At 43.2% G+C, this 16,868-nt stretch overlaps 1 protein-coding gene across 3 annotated transcripts in view; it reads left to right on the top strand.

Moving 5' to 3' along the window:
• The window catches only part of SLC12A2 (solute carrier family 12 member 2), a 155,864-nt gene that overhangs the window by 107,901 nt on the left and 31,095 nt on the right, over positions 1-16,868 (top strand). For all 3 annotated transcript variants that reach the window (XM_077462143.1, XM_077462140.1, XM_077462141.1), the window contains 5 exons: positions 5,658-5,757; positions 6,556-6,667; positions 6,872-7,012; positions 8,637-8,743; positions 15,001-15,080. In XM_077462143.1, coding sequence (XP_077318269.1) covers positions 5,658-5,757; positions 6,556-6,667; positions 6,872-7,012; positions 8,637-8,743; positions 15,001-15,080 — 540 coding nt within the window. The remainder of the gene's footprint in view (positions 1-5,657; positions 5,758-6,555; positions 6,668-6,871; positions 7,013-8,636; positions 8,744-15,000; positions 15,081-16,868) is intronic.

Raw genomic sequence — 16,868 nt, 5'->3', positions numbered from 1 at the left:
TGTCCTAGGAGTTGGACACCTATTCCTCAGGATTGCACTCTTTTCATTATAAAACTTAAAAAATAATTAAAGTAGAAGTTTGGATTTACATAAAAAAAAAAAAAAAAATATACACATACTGACTTCTATGCTGCAGCTTTGGTGTAATGATACAGCTGTCCCACGTGGGCCATGAGCCCGAGAACAGAGACCACTTGATTGCTCAGTTCTCAGTCTGCAGAAAGAGGTGACTCAGTCTAGGGCTGCAATTAACGATTATTTTCATAATTGATTAGTTGGCCAATTATTGTTTGGTTTAATTGGATAATAACATTAAAAAAAGTTTGGTGTATAATTTAGTTAATATGTAAAGTTTAAACAGCAACAGTTTATTCTTCAATATCTATATGCAATGGTAAATATAAATAACCAACTATATGGTCAGGTAGCAAAATGTCTAATCCACTCTTAGAATAACAGAAGAGAGATACTGTATATACTATTAGAGGTTGAACCTGGTAAATATCATCAGACTTGGATCAAATTTTATATTTAAAGAAAAAAAAATATGAAAGGCCGATTTTCAGACAGAACTGTAATATATTATGTATAACGGACTCCCTTGTCATAGGCAGGTGGCTTGATGAAAGCTGCCTGCTGTCTCTTATGCTGGCCATACAAAAACAATAGCGGATTGGCTACCATGCACAGCTGCACCAGATTCTGAATGCACCAGCTTTAATAAATCTCCCCCAGTGTCTTCCTTCAAAAAAAAAAAATAACAAGTGTCACTTTTATTCCTATTACAAGGAATGTAAACATTCCTTGTAATTGAAAAAAAAAAGCATGACAGGACCTCTTAAATATGAAATCTGGGGTCAAAAAGACCTCAGATCTCATATTTACACTAAAATGCAATAACAAAAAAAAAAAAGTATCTTTAAGAGCTATGGGCGGAAGTGGGGTTTTGACGTCGCTTCCGCCCTGCGATGGTATGAAGACGGTTGGGGGCCATCTTCCCCTCACTCGTCTCCATACCATGCCAGGGAGCATATCCGATCGCCTCGCCTACCGCAGATTAAAAGTGATTTTATCACAGAGACCACTTTTATCGGAAATCGGACCCACTCACTGAAGAAAAGAACTCTGCCATAACTCTATCCCTCTCCAAAGTGCCGACGTATATAATTTTGAGCCGGCCCGGAAGTGGTTAAATGTAATTGTAATGCCTTCTGTTACCTCCAGTCTATCGGCCTCCACCTTCTCTGGGTTTTGAGTGATTTTTGTTTTTTAAACAGCAGACATATTATACTAACCTGCTCTGTGTAATGGTTTTTCACAGAGCAGCCCCGATTCTCCTCTTCTGGGGTCTCCCGCCAACGCTTTTGTCTCCTCCTGCCTTCAGAGTGCCCCTATAGCAGTGATGGCGAACCTTGACACTCCAGATGTTTTGTAATTACATTTCCCATGATGCTCAACTACACTTCCGAATGCATTAACATCATGGGAAATGTAGTTTCAAAACATCTGGGTTAGGGATGCACCGAATGGGTTTTTTGGTGCCGAAACCGATACCGAAAATGAAAAATACACTAGGCCGAAAACTGAAACCGAAACAGCACCGATAACGAAAATGACTGTTTTTAAAAAATATTTTTATACAGGAGGTGGTCAGAGACTGGGGACATGGTACAGGAGGTGGTCAGAGACTGGGGACATGGTACAGGAGGTGGTCAGAGACTGGGGACATGGTACAGGAGGTGGTCAGAGACTGGGGACATGGTACAGGAGGTGGTCAGAGACTGGGGACATGGTACAGGAGGTGGTCAGAAACTGGGGACATGGTAGAGGAGGTGGTCAGAGACTGGGGACATGGTAGAGGAGGTGGTCAGAGACTGGGGACATGGTACAGGAGGTGGTCAGAGACTGGGGACATGGTACAGGAGGTGGTCAGAGACTGGGGACATGGTGCAGGAGGTGGTCAGAGACTGGGGACATGGTGCAGGAGGTGGTCAGAGACTGGGGACATGGTGCAGGAGGTGGTCAGAGACTGGGGACATGGTGCAGGAGGTGGTCAGAGACTGGGGACATGGTGCAGGAGGTGGTCAGAGACTGGGGACATGGTGCAGGAGGTGGTCAGAGACTGGGGACATGGTGCAGGAGGTGGTCAGAGACTGGGGACATGGTGCAGGAGGTGGTCAGAGACTGGGGACATGGTGCAGGAGGTGGTCAGAGACTGGGGACATGGTGCAGGAGGTGGTCAGAGACTGGGGACACGGTACAGGAGGTGGTCAGAGACTGGCGACACGGTACAGGAGGTGGTCAGAGACTGGCGACACGGTACAGGAGGTGGTCAGAGACTGGCGACACGGTACAGGAGAAGATGGTCAGAGACAGGGAACACTGTACAGGAGATGGTCAGAGACAGGGAACACGGTACAGGAGATGGTCAGAGACGGAGGACGTGGTACAGGAGATGGTCAGAGACGGAGGACGTGGTACAGGAGATGGTCAGACTGGGGACATGGTACAGGAGATGGTCAGAGACAGAGGACGTGGTACAGGAGGCATCCCCCATTGCCTGCCAGTGTGCCCCATTGCCTGCCAGTGTGCCCCATTGCCTGCCAGTGTGCCCCATTGCCTGCCAGTGTGCCCCATTGCAGGCCTGTGTGCCCCATTGCAGCCTGTGTGCCCCATTGCAGCCTGTGTGCCCCATTGCAGCCTGTGTTCCATTTTGCAGCCAGCCTGTGCAGGGAAGAGAGCCGCCTCCGCCGCCTGTTTCATCACAGCGCCGGGAACATCACCGCTTTCATTTCAATAGCTGTGTGTTCCCGGCCGCGCGCTGTCACACGCAGCCCCTCCCCCTTGTCCGGGCACTTTGATAGACAGATCATCCCTCCAATCCTGCGGATGATCTGTCTATCCAAGTGCCCGGACAAGGGGGAGGGGCTGTGTGTGACGGCTCGTGGCCAGGAACACACAGCTATTGAAATGAAAGATGTGATGTTCCCGGCGCTGTGATCAAACAGGCGGCAGAGGCAGCTCTCCTGCGCTATACACCCCCCATGATGGGCGTCACGCCCCATTTTCGGCTCCATTATCAGCCGTTTTTCTCTTTCGGCAAATTGCCGAAAAGGGCATTTTCGGCCGATATGTTTCGGCGGCCGAAATTTCGGTGCATCACTAATCTGGGGTGCCAAGGTTCACCATCACAGCATCCCTTATAGCAGTGATGGCGAACCTTGGCACCCCAGATGTTTTGGAACTACATTTCCCATGATGCTCATGCACTCTGCAGTGTAGGTGAGCATCATGGGAAATGTAGTTCCAAAACATCTGGAGTGCCAAGGTTTGCCATCACTGCCCTATAGCAAGGTAAAAAAAACTCTGCCTTTAGAACCACTCACTTCCTGCCAAGGACTACATGTCCCATGAGGCATTGCTCCTCACACATTCACAAGTTCTCAGGCACTTACTGACATGTATGGATGATGTACTGAGCTGTATGTGTGCTGCATTGTATTTCCGGATATGTATTCTGTATGCAGGCCAACTAATTGGCTGCCCGATTTTATCGATTTGACAACTATTTTCATAATCGATTAGTTATCGATTAGCTGTTTCAGCCCTAACTCATAGTCATAGCTCTCTGTTCTGCTCCTCTAGCACTCAGTGGGGGGCTGAGTTGGGGAGGGGGCAGGTGCCGCTGGCTCCGACTCTAAGCCTTACACTGAAAGGCAAAGCCATCCTTCAATCAAGCAGCAGGATGGATCCTGACAATATTGTCTGGGTCCTTCCAGAGCCTGGAGCAGCTCTGCCATGTCAGCTGATGGGTAATAGCCTACTGTCAGGTGACCCTGGGTAACAGGAGTGCAAAAGTAATTGCTCTTCTGCAACCGACAAGGGAAGTATGGCCAGAAAAGCTTTGGCCATACTTCTCTTTTAAATATAATACTTATATTTAGTATTTGGAGTGTTATTGATTTTTGCAGGCATGTTTTTTTAAAGATAATCTATTTCCCTGTCTTAGAATGCTAAGTTAGTCAAAAGAGTGGAGTGGACATGGGTACGTGAGGTGATGTAGTAAAGTTTGTCAGCACCAGAATAGTATGCTGCAGGTGTCTAGTGACAAAACACAGATGGTGACCACATTTCCTAACTGAATACAAATGTGGCTGAGATCCTGCACTGCACATTGTCTTGTTGCGATGTAGTTTACCAAAAGTTTTGACTCTTTTCCTGCCTGGGATTTTTTCTGGGAAACTTCTGTCAGTTTAATATACAGGAAAATGTATTTCTCTTTGCCTTGGAAATATACGTAAATGACCAAAAATGAAATCGGAGTTTTCTCTTTGTGTTTTCCAACCAGTCCAAAAATGATCAATAAGCCCTTGTGATAATGTGTACAGTGGTGAGCAACGTTGGTAAACCACAGTACATTGTGTGTGGGCTCCTACATGGTTGGCATAGCTTGTAAGAACCATTATGGTTGAAAAACAATAACAGAAATCAGCAATTCCTGAGCGGAGTCTTTATTTAGCCTGGTAGTGCCCAATATCTGCTATGGCTCTGTATTATAATCTGATCACATAACAGTCTACCACACGAATAACTGTTACACAAACTGGATGTTGGTGGAGTGCCACATAGAAAACTCATCAGTTAATCTCTTGCGACCCACATAAGGCCCGTTTCACGCAGGCAAACCGATCAGACCCTCCATTATCCTCTATGGAGCAGCTGATGTAAACAGACGTGTCCGTTTACACCTGCTGACATCCAATCCGCTAAAAACTGACGTCTAGTGGATCAGATGGCAGTCTGGTGTAAATGGACAGGGGACATCCACCTGACCACCCATAGATGAGAGCAGGCTGTGTATGTGTCCGCTCTGCAGTAGTGAAGCAGACATGGACCAGCCACCCGCCAGCTCCATAGGGATCAGTGAACAGATTCCCAGCTGAGGAGTGTGGAAGGGGGCAAACGTATGTGCAGTGGCAAAGAGAGTCTGCCTTAGCGTCCACCCGCTGCACATACAGTATGTGTCTATAGACAGTAGAGATTTCTGTGATGAGAGCATGCTCAATGCGCTAAAGAGAGCTATTATTCCATACTAATAATTGGAATCCCCAAGACTGACTCTAAATAATGTGACCACTATGACGGTCAATCACAGTGTTCGCATTATTGGCCGAGAGTCAGTAGGCAGAAAAGACAGCGAAAAGAGTGCAGCAGAAATATTTATGGGAGAGGGTACAGAAGACTTCACATTGCCCAAGATGGCAGCACCTCTCTCCCCGAGTCCTGCGAGTCCAAGGTTGGTCTGTGTCCACGCTGTGGGAAGATATCTCAGAGTGTACCCGGTCCGTGCCAGGTGTTTTAGCAAACTGTTGCAACCTTGCTGCTGCATCTCTGTTCTTGTGGGGGAGATGGGGGTGTCAGGTCACGTTCACAGGTCAGGATTGCTAATGGACCACTTACAGTAGCTCTGAGAAGTATATATTTTGACATTCCCTACTCGGGCCATGCTCTTAGAAAAGAATTTGATGCAGCTTGCAGAAGCACCTTGAAATCGGCAACACAGATGCATTGATTTGAATAACTTGTATACATGAGCTGAAACACAAGTGTTTGTTCTTTGCATAGAAAGTTATATTAAAGTTTACATTTTCTTTCAGATGTGAATTGGGGTTCTTCAACACAAGCTTTGACCTATCTGAATGCACTACAACACACCATCCGACTGGCGGGTGTGGAAGACCATGTGAAAAACTTCAGGTAAAAAAACCCAACAAAGTAGTCTGGATTGTACACCAACCTGCTGCACATGTACAGGTATTCACACTTGTGCTCTTATTCAGTAAGCCAGTGCAGAAGCCCACATCAATCAGAAAACATCTTTCTGTCCTCTAATTATCTACATATAGAAAGCAAAGTGTTTTTATTAATTGAAAACATTCTCGGGTAACCCAGTCGCTGTCATCTTTATCCTTTTTTCAAGTTTTTGGTTAATGTTAGTTGGTGATCTGAAGCAAGAATGTATGTATTAGAAATTCCTGACTTGTGCCTAGTGGGATATTTTTTTTCAGTGGCTCAGTATATAGAAAAATTAAGGATAAGAATGATGACACAATCATCATGACTGTTTACCAGTAAGATAGGATCACCCACAGAGCGCATTACTTGGTAAGCACAGGCAGACCTGTACGGTCCAACTGGGTGAAAGGGGCCTTAAACATACGGGTCTGTTTATGAAACATTCTCTACACAAATGTCACAGACATTTGCCCAGCTACCACAAACCTTCCCAGTATTTTCTAATATACTTATTTCCTTTGTTCTTCAGCTCCATCTAATGTTTATAATGCTTTATTGTCCTGAAGTATCTCAATCCAGAAAGTAATGCATTTATAATCACTAGCTAGAGCTGATGATCGTATGAAAATAACATGTCAGTAACCTGCAATTTCTAGCACGCTTCTAGCTAAACTACGCAATTTTGATGTGGTAGACAGCATATGATAGTTGCATATAGCCTGAGGATTCATTTTTTATTTTTTTTTTCTATTCCTTTAGGCCACAGTGTCTTGTTTTGACAGGTGCACCAAATTCACGGCCAGCTCTTCTTCACTTAGTTCATGCCTTTACAAAGAATGTTGGCTTGATGATCTGTGGACATGTGCATATGGTAAGATGCCAATTTCTCGTGTGTATGTTTTGTTGTAATACCACAGCTTGTTTTCTGTTAGTAAGTTCACTGGCCTTGGGCTCTCCAGTTTCATACCTGGTTAACTTTTGCAATGTTTTTCACATTGGTGTTACAATTTTTTTCTTTCCTACCTTTTTATATAATGCTTTTTATTAATATTTCCTTCTTTTTTTATTTGCACAGGGTCCTCGAAGGCAAGCCCTAAAGGAAATGCTTACAGATCAAGCTAGATATCAGCGATGGCTTATTAAACATAAAACCAAAGCTTTCTATTCTCCAGTTCATGCAGAAGACTTGCGAGATGGAACCCAATATCTCATGCAGGTAAGATCATTATCCCAGCTCTGTTCATTATTTGAAAATAATCATGAGCTGCTTCACCGGCCCCAGGATTTTAAATCCCCGCGGCTTAATCTCCTATCCGTAAAAAAAACAGTTATTTTTTTTTTGCATTGAATCCTGCAAAGGATTGCATTAGTAAGAATTAGGTGCTAGGGCTCCCGAAGTCGTTTCCTCCAGCTCTATGTCTGTACCAAGGTACAGACTTTCAGTTGGAGAGTTAGAGGAAGTGTCAATGGACTACGAATGCTTTGATTACCACACTTGTGTTCTATTGAGAACTACAAGTTGGTCTTCCGAGGAGGAGGTTCGGACTTGTAGTTCATTCATTCAGTGACTGATGCTGCTGTACCTGATGCCCCGCGAAGCCATGCCAATTTCTACGCTCTACGGGGGAAAGAAACCCACGCACACTGTCACAGGGTAAATCTAAATAAGGGTGTAACATGGTGCAAAAGGTGAAGTTGGCCTTTAACTGAACAAACTGAAGCTCAACACTGGTTACTGCACACAGCTGCTTCAGATTCTGACTGCTCCAGTTTTAGGAAATTCTCCCCATTGGTTGAATTTAGAGGTACTATTTAAAGTTTTTATCTATTTACCTTTTTGACTCACATATATCCCCTTATTTTTTTAAAGCCATGCAGACAAAATCTCATGGTTTCAGATAATTTTTTTTCTAGAATTATAGAAATGTCTTAAGTTTAGGATTAAGTCCATGTCTAATGTTTGGGGTGTTTCGTTATACATATATGTAGGATTTAATAATATGTGCAAAACATGAAAATTCCTTTGACTACAAAGCTGTAATTTGCCTCTGGTGTTGAAGGGGTTAAATATATATTATATAGATCTACACAGACCTTGCGCATAGCATTTCGAGAATACACAACATAATCTTTTGATACCAAATATAATTGCTTGGCAGGCTGCTCTCACACCTTGGCTTTAAGCCTAAATCCATCTTTTTTTTTTTTTTTTCACCTTAAATTGTTTGGGCTAAACTGGCCCAAACAAACTATTTCCTTTACAAACTGCTAGAACTGCTGTCATGGTCATATAAACTGTATGTAGCATCCGTTTTGTTCTGGCAATGGTACAGGGACTTCCCATCTGCTGCTGTAACAAAATCGAGTTGAGCTGAACATTGATCAGTCATTCACAGGAGGCCTTGTATTTTTATCAATGAATACAAGGCTTCCTCAGAGTTGGTGAGGTGGAGATTGTGAAGTTATCTGCCTGCTTCTCCACCTGGACCATTCAGAGGGAGCCTTGTATTCATTGATAAATATGCATTTTGTTCTGGCAGCAGATGAGAAATACCTGTACTACTACTGTAGCACTATGCTGTTAATTGTAACTATGCTACATACAGTTTATACATACAGTTTATACATACAGTTTAGATGGCGTTGACAGCAGCCTCAGCAATTCGTAACAGAAATAGATCATTCGGGCAATCTTGGCCCCAACAAACTATTCAAACTATTCAAAATGAAAGAAAAGATGGTGTTAAGAATAAAAGTTACATGTATTTTATCAGAATTGGGTAAGGTGTTGTGTGCCTCAAACTACTTACTAAACCATATACTGTCTCTTTGAAACGTAGGCTGCTGGGTTAGGACGTATGAGACCAAATACTCTTGTTGTTGGCTTCAAGAAAAATTGGCTGCAGTGTGATATGAAAGAAGTGGAGACCTACATTAGCCTTTTTCAGTAAGTACAGGCAAAACTGTTGTCTTCAGTGGATATTTCTCACAATCTTCTCTAATTCTTGACCATAGAATCGGCTTTTCCTGGATATGATCATTTGGAGAAAATCTTCTTATGTTTTTTAACCAGTTCCAGAACGCCCTATAACAGATTTGCTATATATAAGTGATTCTGCACTTTTACCTAGGGGGTACGCGCCAGACACTTCTGCAGTTATTATTTACAGCAGAAGCCAATCTGCGGGTGCCAGGGACTCTGTCCGCTGGAACCTGCCAGTCGTCAGTTAAACGAGGAAGATCTCTGCAGCGAATAAAATCCATCTCTTTATCTTGTAAAAGCAGCACATACAGTACACAAAAACACTGGCTAGGCCCACGGTTAACCCTTTGCTCACCCTTCTAAATACATTTAAGCCATACATAACCAACAGAGGATCCTGAAAAGGGCATTAGGGATACAATTTGCATTTTGTTGAGAATTCAGAAATTCCTTGCATATAAACTGTATACATTGCAAGGATTGAAGAAATTGATGCTTGCCTTAGGCCCCTTTCACACAGGCTTTCCGATCAGGTCCGCTTGTCAGGTTTTTTTTAATTGCAGGCAGACCTGATCGGACCCTCTCTTCGCGCCTATGGGGCAGCTGATGTTAGCAGTGACATGTCCGCTGACCCCCGCGGCTATCCAATCTTGTATATAAAATCCTGATGAATGGCGATCCTATTTTCCATCCGTATATCGGATGAAAACGGACATGCTGTCCGTTTTTATCCGAGCTCCCCATAGAGGATAATCTGGTCTCTGACAGATCCGTCTCGGCACAGTGAGCAGGGATGGGTCTGTCATCTGCCTGCTCAGTGGGGGATTGATCGGCTGATCCCCGCGGAAGTCCGCTGGCTGACCGCCTGTGTAAAAGGACCCTTTTTCTCTTTCTCACACTATTTTCCAAATGGAAACACAGCACTCCTGCTCCGTGTTTTCATTGGAGGTCAGAAGGCTGGGTGGGCTGAGGTGCCCAGGCCAGGGTTCAACTTGAATGACATCAGTGCTGCTTTGTTTTGAAAGTGATTTGCTCTACAGTGCCTACAGCTACAGTGGACAGTGAAAGCTTGTTTATTTACTGCCTGTACAAAATATGGAAATATTTGAATGTCCTTAGCGTGACCACAGGATCACTTGAAGCTTTTGGTACTAAAGTACAAAAGAATATATTGTAAACATTTCCAAAGACTTGCACACACTTTTAGGTGTGGAATAGTGTTAGAAAATATGCCACCGAATATGACTGCTGTTGCAGAGGATGGCTTTAGTTCGATGTTTAACTTGGTGCTCACGTCTGGTAATGCAGTGAGCTAATGACACAACAACAAAAAAAACGTAGATTCCTTGATGAGCTATGTACACATACATCATACAGACCACCAATAGCTTACTTCATTACAAGGAAGCAGTATTTTCAGTTTTTGGAGTTTTAGAAAATTGCTGCAACTGCAGATTAAAATGAAAAGGTCATTTTTATTAACATGCAGCTTGCAAAAGGGACCTTTTAGCAAATCTAGTGTAACTGTTCAGCCACGTTTTTTCAAAATAAAAATAGATCAAATACATGTATGTGTCCTGTTTTTACCTGCTAAGCAATTTTATATTTCTCTCTATACAATGCCAGGCAGTAGAACCAGCTAGGAGACTTGATAAAACAAGTAAAACTTATGTAAGAGGATTTGTTTAATTTCTGTGTATCATCTGAGGCTATTCACTTCACTGGGTATAGGAGAGTGTTTACAACCACTTTAAAGTGATTGTAAAGCTTTTTATAAAAAAATCTTTTTAACAGACCTGTCATACTTACCTGCTCTGTGCAATTATTTTGCACAGAGCGTCCTCGATCCTCCTCTTCTGGGGTCCCCAGACTGTGCCGCTCCTCTTCTCGAGTGCCCCCACAGAGAGCCGCTTTCCATGGGTTCACCCGTGTGGACTCGCTCTCGAGTCCTGCTACTGCGACACTCTATTGACAGACAGCAAGACTCGCTCTTGCCCCCGACTCCTGTGTCACTGGATTTGAAGGAAGGTGAAAAACTGTCAGGGTTTAAAACTCCTTTACAGCCGAATGTTACAGATTTTACTTTCATGAAAAACTATACCTGTCCATTCACTTGTTTTTTTTTTTTTTTCAGTGTGCCCAGACCTTAAAAAGAAAGTAAATATATATATATATATATATATATATACACATTTTTATTTCCTTCCCTGCAAAATAAAGGCATAATGTGCTGGGTATGCATTGCATGTTATGTGACACTTTCCTGCAAACCGAGCCAGCGTTGTCCCCCCTGGAGGCCGCATCTATCTTTGCCCATTTTCCTTCTGGGGCCGCAGACTCCGGCTGTGTGACTGGCCAGAACCGCCCGATGTCACTCCCGCTCATGCATGTGGGAGCCACCGGTCACGGCACACGCTTCTGAAGAAACGCCACAGAGTGTCGTTTAGGAGATATTTACAGTACCTAAAGGTAAGCCTTAATCTAGGCTTGCCTATAAGTACAAATTATACAGGAAGGTTTACAACCTCTTTTAACCGACCCTTGTTAGGTCTATGTGCAGGAGGATACAAATGGATGTGTGGCTGTGGACATGCGTCCATTTACATCCAGAGCCCTCTCACTTAGTTTGGATGTAAACAGACGCATGTGCGTTTACATCTGTCTGCCCATAGACCTGAAGCTTCCATTTGAATCGCCCTGAAAAACTGACAGGCGAATCTGAACTCAATGGCCATGTTAAAGGACCCAAAGCTTCTGTATAACCATTACATCTTGCTGCTTGATTTGGAACTAATAGACTATTTTAAGGGTTCATGCACATTGGGCTTAAAAATCGCTGCTCTACAGCATTTTGCCTGTAGAAGCAGCTCAATGTTAGCCTATGTGTCAATGCACATTAGGACATTTAGAAGCATATTTCAAGCACAGTGTTTAGAGGCAGAAAAAAAAACCCTTCTGGTTTGTGTTTTTGAGAGGAGTTTTCAGGCAGAAAAAAAAAAAAAAAACGCTAAGCGCCTGCACAAAAATGCTGTTTTTTCTTTTTTTTTTTTTTTTTTTAAGCTCCGTGTGCATGGACCCTAATACTGTTTTCAAATTCCTCTGCATTTAGAATTTAGTAGAATGTACATTGCACATCAAAGCTTTCTTGCCGCCTATTTTCTGTCTGTTTCAATTTCTATTATATATATATATATTTAAATGTTGTTTTTGAACCTTCATCATTTGACAGTTCAGTAAACAGATACATCGGCAGTAATGCTGGCTATTTGATTACAGACCCAGATCTTTATCAATTGAAGACCTTCCTCTAGGTTGTGGGTGCCCCATGTTTCTTGTGCCTCTGCAATGTGCTGTGCCAGATGTGAGCAGGCTTGTTCAGCTGCATGCTCCCTTTGCTGAGTAATGTGATTTTGATTTATGACATTGCTCTCAGCTGCTTTCAGTAAAGAAAACAAACAACAACAAGGAATACAGTGTTTGTATGAGGGACAGACAGTCACAGCAGCAGAGGCAAGCGGCCCACATACGAGTCTTTCAGTTAGTTGATTATAGGCATTTACTGTTTCCAAATATTCATCTTTCCCTGAATCAAGTCTTGCCTGGGTTATGACTGATTTTCACAGCTGGAACACGCTGCTGTTAATGCATTTATTTACAGAAAATTGTATATTTTGCATCTTGCAAAATTCTGGGCACATTTGACTTAATCTTGACTTAGAAGGCGTTAAATTGAAATTTTTATAGCTTGCGGTGAACTTGCATGTGGAAACAGTAGGAATTCTTTTATGGAAACTGCAGGAAAGAACAGTATATTGTTCATTACAGACTGATTCCATCTCGTCTTGTATTATTTTCCTTTGTTTCTATCATTAAAAATAGTTAAAAACTTGTAAATCACTTAAATCCGAAGACTCTGCTTTGATCAGTAGCAAGCATTGTGCAATATTCTGCTACCACAATGGCTATAAAAGTGAAAAATCTAGAGCGGAGACTGTAACTGCTTTGGAAAGTGCAATTCTGAACCTCTGCTTTAGTGTACATAAAAATAAATCATAAATAATCAAAGCGGATGCACTCACTTGATATTATGATTTAAATATCAAATACTACTCCTGCGTAATGATGTCTTGCACTGGCCTTTTTAATCCGTTAACAGTGCATCAAATAAAGTGCATCACATGGGAGTCCATAAGTGCTTAGCCTTAGACACAAAAAAATGCTAATAAACGAAAAGTGACAATGTGAGTCTATATACAGTCCCAAAATAACTGCTTTCTCCCAGGTGAATAAATCCAGTGCTCTGCCACCTTCAAACCCAATGGCTGCTTGCCAAGTATTTAGACCCCTATATCTAGAAGTTTTGACAGCGCTCTTAGATCCCTTTCACATTGAGCCGCCTCGGGTGTTAGCGGTAAAGCGCAGCTTTACCGTCGTTTTAGCCGCGATATTTGGTAACTAGCGGGGAGGTTTTAACCCCCCACTAGTGGCCGAAAAGGGGTTAAATCTTCCCACAAAACTGCAGCAGTGGTATAGCAGCACTGCCCCATTGTTTTCAGTGGGCAAGGGGCGCTTTAGGATCGGTGAGTTCACCGCTCCTAATACGCTCCAAAGAAGCTGCTGGCAGGACATTTTCTGATGCCCTGCCAGCACACCGCTCCAGTGTGAAAGCCCTCAGGCTTTCACACTGGAGTGAATGGAGCCGCTGTTCCAGGGTGCTTTGTAGGTGCCATCTTTAACGCTATAGCACCTGCAAAGTGCCTCAATGTGAAAGGGGTCATATGATAGGATAATATGACAGTATCAAATTTATGCCCCCAAATATGATTTGCATGCAAGGAATAAAGAAGGAACCCCACAGTGCACCCCCTAAAATTCCATGTTAGAGAAAAGAAGGGCACTTACATGTTCACACCTTTACACAAGAAAAGTACCGGAGGAGCAGAGTGGAGAGTGGTGACTGACAGTCACTGCTCTCTGCTTTTAGAAGACAGAACTGAGCAGTCAGCGGTCATGTGATCACTCGGTTCCTACGTTTTAAAGCTGACCTAGAACAGTTGCAGTATTGTAGCGAGTATTTACACTTCAGAGTGGATGGGAAAATCCTCCCTGCTGCTTCTTTGTATTCCAACAGTTGGACGACTCTGCCAGCCCATTGGTGGCAAGCACTGATCGAGGAGAGATTTTTCAACAAGCCCGTTCATGAAATGTCAGTCAATAGCCCGACTTCTCATGAACGGGAAGGGCCATACATGGATCGAAATTCATCTGGTTCCTGCTGAACCCTTCCAATTTCAATCCATGTGACCAGCTTTAAGCCAGCCATAGGCCGGATCGCCCAAGATTCAAACCATGTATGGGCAGGCTGATTTCATCAGTTGATCAACTTGGGTACACTTAGATACAACCTGCCTGTTTGATTTTTCTACATACGATTACGGCCAGCGGCTATAGGAACTAGCACTAAACATTATATTTTGCCAGCCCGGAATGCTCCCTGCAGTGTAGCAGGAGGCATTTCCCCATCAACACGTGTTGATGGGGGAATAGAGCATCTGTGGCCAGCCTTGGCTAGAAAGGCTGTACTGTAGACAAAGCTTGCCTCGAGGCTCTCTGTTATAAACCTTCCAGTAAACTCTTTGATAAAGCGTCACCCACTACTGTGATAACCCAAAGTAAGTAAGACTCCATGCACACTGGCTTAAAAATCGCTGCTACTACAGGAGTTGTGTGTTCTGCCTTTAGAAGTAGCTCAATGTTCTCCTATGTGTCTATGCACATTATAGGCATATTTTAAGCTTACCGTTTAGGTGCAGGGAAAAAAAAAAATACTGGTTTGCGTTTCTGACTGGAACTTTCTGGCAGAAAAAGCGCAAAGCTCTTCTAAACGCGCCTAAACTGTGTACAAAAAAAACAAACTATATTGGCGGGTTTTTTTTTTCTGCCATGGGAACTGGAGTTTTTTTTTTTTTTTTAAGCCCAGTGTGCATAGAGCCTGACTGATGCTTCCCATTGAAAAATAGACAGGATCTCCTATTTTTGGATAGAAAACTGCATATGAATAAAAAGTTTAATTTTTGGTACGTGCCTTGATTTGTTTAGTGTCCTGTAAAATAACAAGCTGTATACCGTAGATGATGCCTCGGCTACGTGTAATATAATGTTATATACTCATTTAAGCTATGCTATGTAATGGTGACCTTATAACACTTTTCTTTTTCCAGTGACGCTTTTGACTACCAGTACGGTGTAGTTGTCATCCGCCTGAGAGAAGGGTTAGATATTTCACATCTCCAAGGACAAGGTAATTGGGTGTTAAGCATATAAAAATGCAGTGAAAAAAAAAATACGCAAACTGTTCTTTTTAAAACATACTGGACTTGTTAAATGGAAATATTCACAATATTATATGCTTAAACCGCGTGCGCTTCTTTATTCGTTTGCTATAAGCTTGTTTTCTAAAAACAAGTAAGAAAGCGCAAGTAGATACATTTATAATGAGATTATGTGGTGTCCCTTTTTTTTTTTTTTTTTTTTTATATTTCTTCATTACAACCTTTTTACTTGTATTCGAAACCTTAAAGTTTCTACTTTTTCCCCTGTTGTGGCTTCTAATTCAATAGGTATTCTAATGCCGGCCATACACCTGTTGATTTTTATTCGAAAACTCTTGTTTTCGGAATGTTCATTTGATTATCTAAGATTTAATAGGGGCTAATTTGACTGTCGCTCTTAAAGTGGTTGTAAAGTCTCCAGGATTTTCACCTTAAGGCCCCTTTCACACTGGGGCGGTTTCAGGCGTTCTAGCGCCTGTGTAGCGCCTGAAAAAAACCGGCCCCTTTCACTCCAGTGTGAAAGCCGGAGGGCTTTCACACTGGAGCGGTGCGCTGGCAGGACAGTGAAAAAAGTCCTGCTAGCCGCATCTTTGGAGCGGTGTATTCACCGCTCCTAAACCGCTCCTACCCATTGAAATCAATGGGACAGCGCGGCAATACCGCCGGCAAAGCGCCGCTGCAGCAGCGCTTTGCGGGCGGTTTTAACCCTTTTTCGGCCGCTAGCGGGGGTTAAAACCACCCCGCTAGCGCCCGCAGACCGCCGCTAAAACGACGGTAAAGCGCTGCTAAAAATAGCGGCGCTTTACCGCCGACGCCCGCACCGCCCCAGTGTGAAAGGGGCCTAATGCATTCTATGCATTGAGGTGACAAACCTTCTGTGCTACAGCTGCCCACAGGGCACCCCCTTTTTATTACCTGAGCCCATCCGTTCCAGTGATGTACACACAAGCCTAGTGACTCTAGCCGCTGTCTGTCATCATTGGATAGATAGCAGCAGGGGCCATTGGCTCCCGCTGCTGTCAATCAAATCCAGTGACACAGGAGCGGGGCTGAGGATCAAGGGGCAGGGACGCAGCAGCGGGACTCTTGAGTATGCATGCACGGGTGCCCCCAGGAAAAGCGGCTCTTCTTGGGGGGGGGGGGGGGGGGCGACCGATGAAGAGGAGGAGCCAGGAGCGCCGCCAGGGTGCCCCAGAAGAAGAGGATCAGGGCTGCTCTGTGAAAAACCCTTGCACAGAGCAGGTAAGTATAACATGTTTGTTTTATTTTTTTTTTAAACAAACCTTTACAATCACTTTTTGCAGAGTTAGCAAAAAAATTAAGGAAGGAGTTGGAAAATGTTTATTAAATCCAATAGTAACAAAATTTATTTCTATTTTTACGGCCTAAAAAAATTTGCAAATGGTGTTATGCGCATGCACTTATCAATGTTTAATCCAGATTGTCAGTTGGTAATCGGGACATTGGCATGGTGCTTGAATTAAAAATTGTCTGAAATTATTTGACTCCATGAAAGCACCATCATTGGAATGCTCTTGAACTTTTCTTTTGGGTGTGGCGAAGGTAGAAAAATGCAGCAGTGCGAGAAAGTTAGATTATTACAACAGAACTTTAGTCAGACCCTGTTCACTAAATTTACCTCTGATGTACAAGATGAAGTAATGTGGTACATCCTCTTAAGTAATCATTATTCCTCAGTTTACAGGAGTCAGAATAATTCTGTAGGTTATTTTTCTGCATAAAATATAATGCACAAT

The sequence above is a fragment of the Lithobates pipiens genome, unplaced genomic scaffold (genome assembly GCF_037356315.1).
Source record: "Lithobates pipiens isolate NorthernLeopardFrog02 unplaced genomic scaffold, aLitPip1_a1.2 Scaffold_3, whole genome shotgun sequence".
NCBI lineage: Eukaryota > Metazoa > Chordata > Amphibia > Anura > Ranidae > Lithobates > Lithobates pipiens.
Note: the sequence above shows the minus strand (reverse complement) of the source record. Positions and strands in the feature narration are given on the sequence as shown.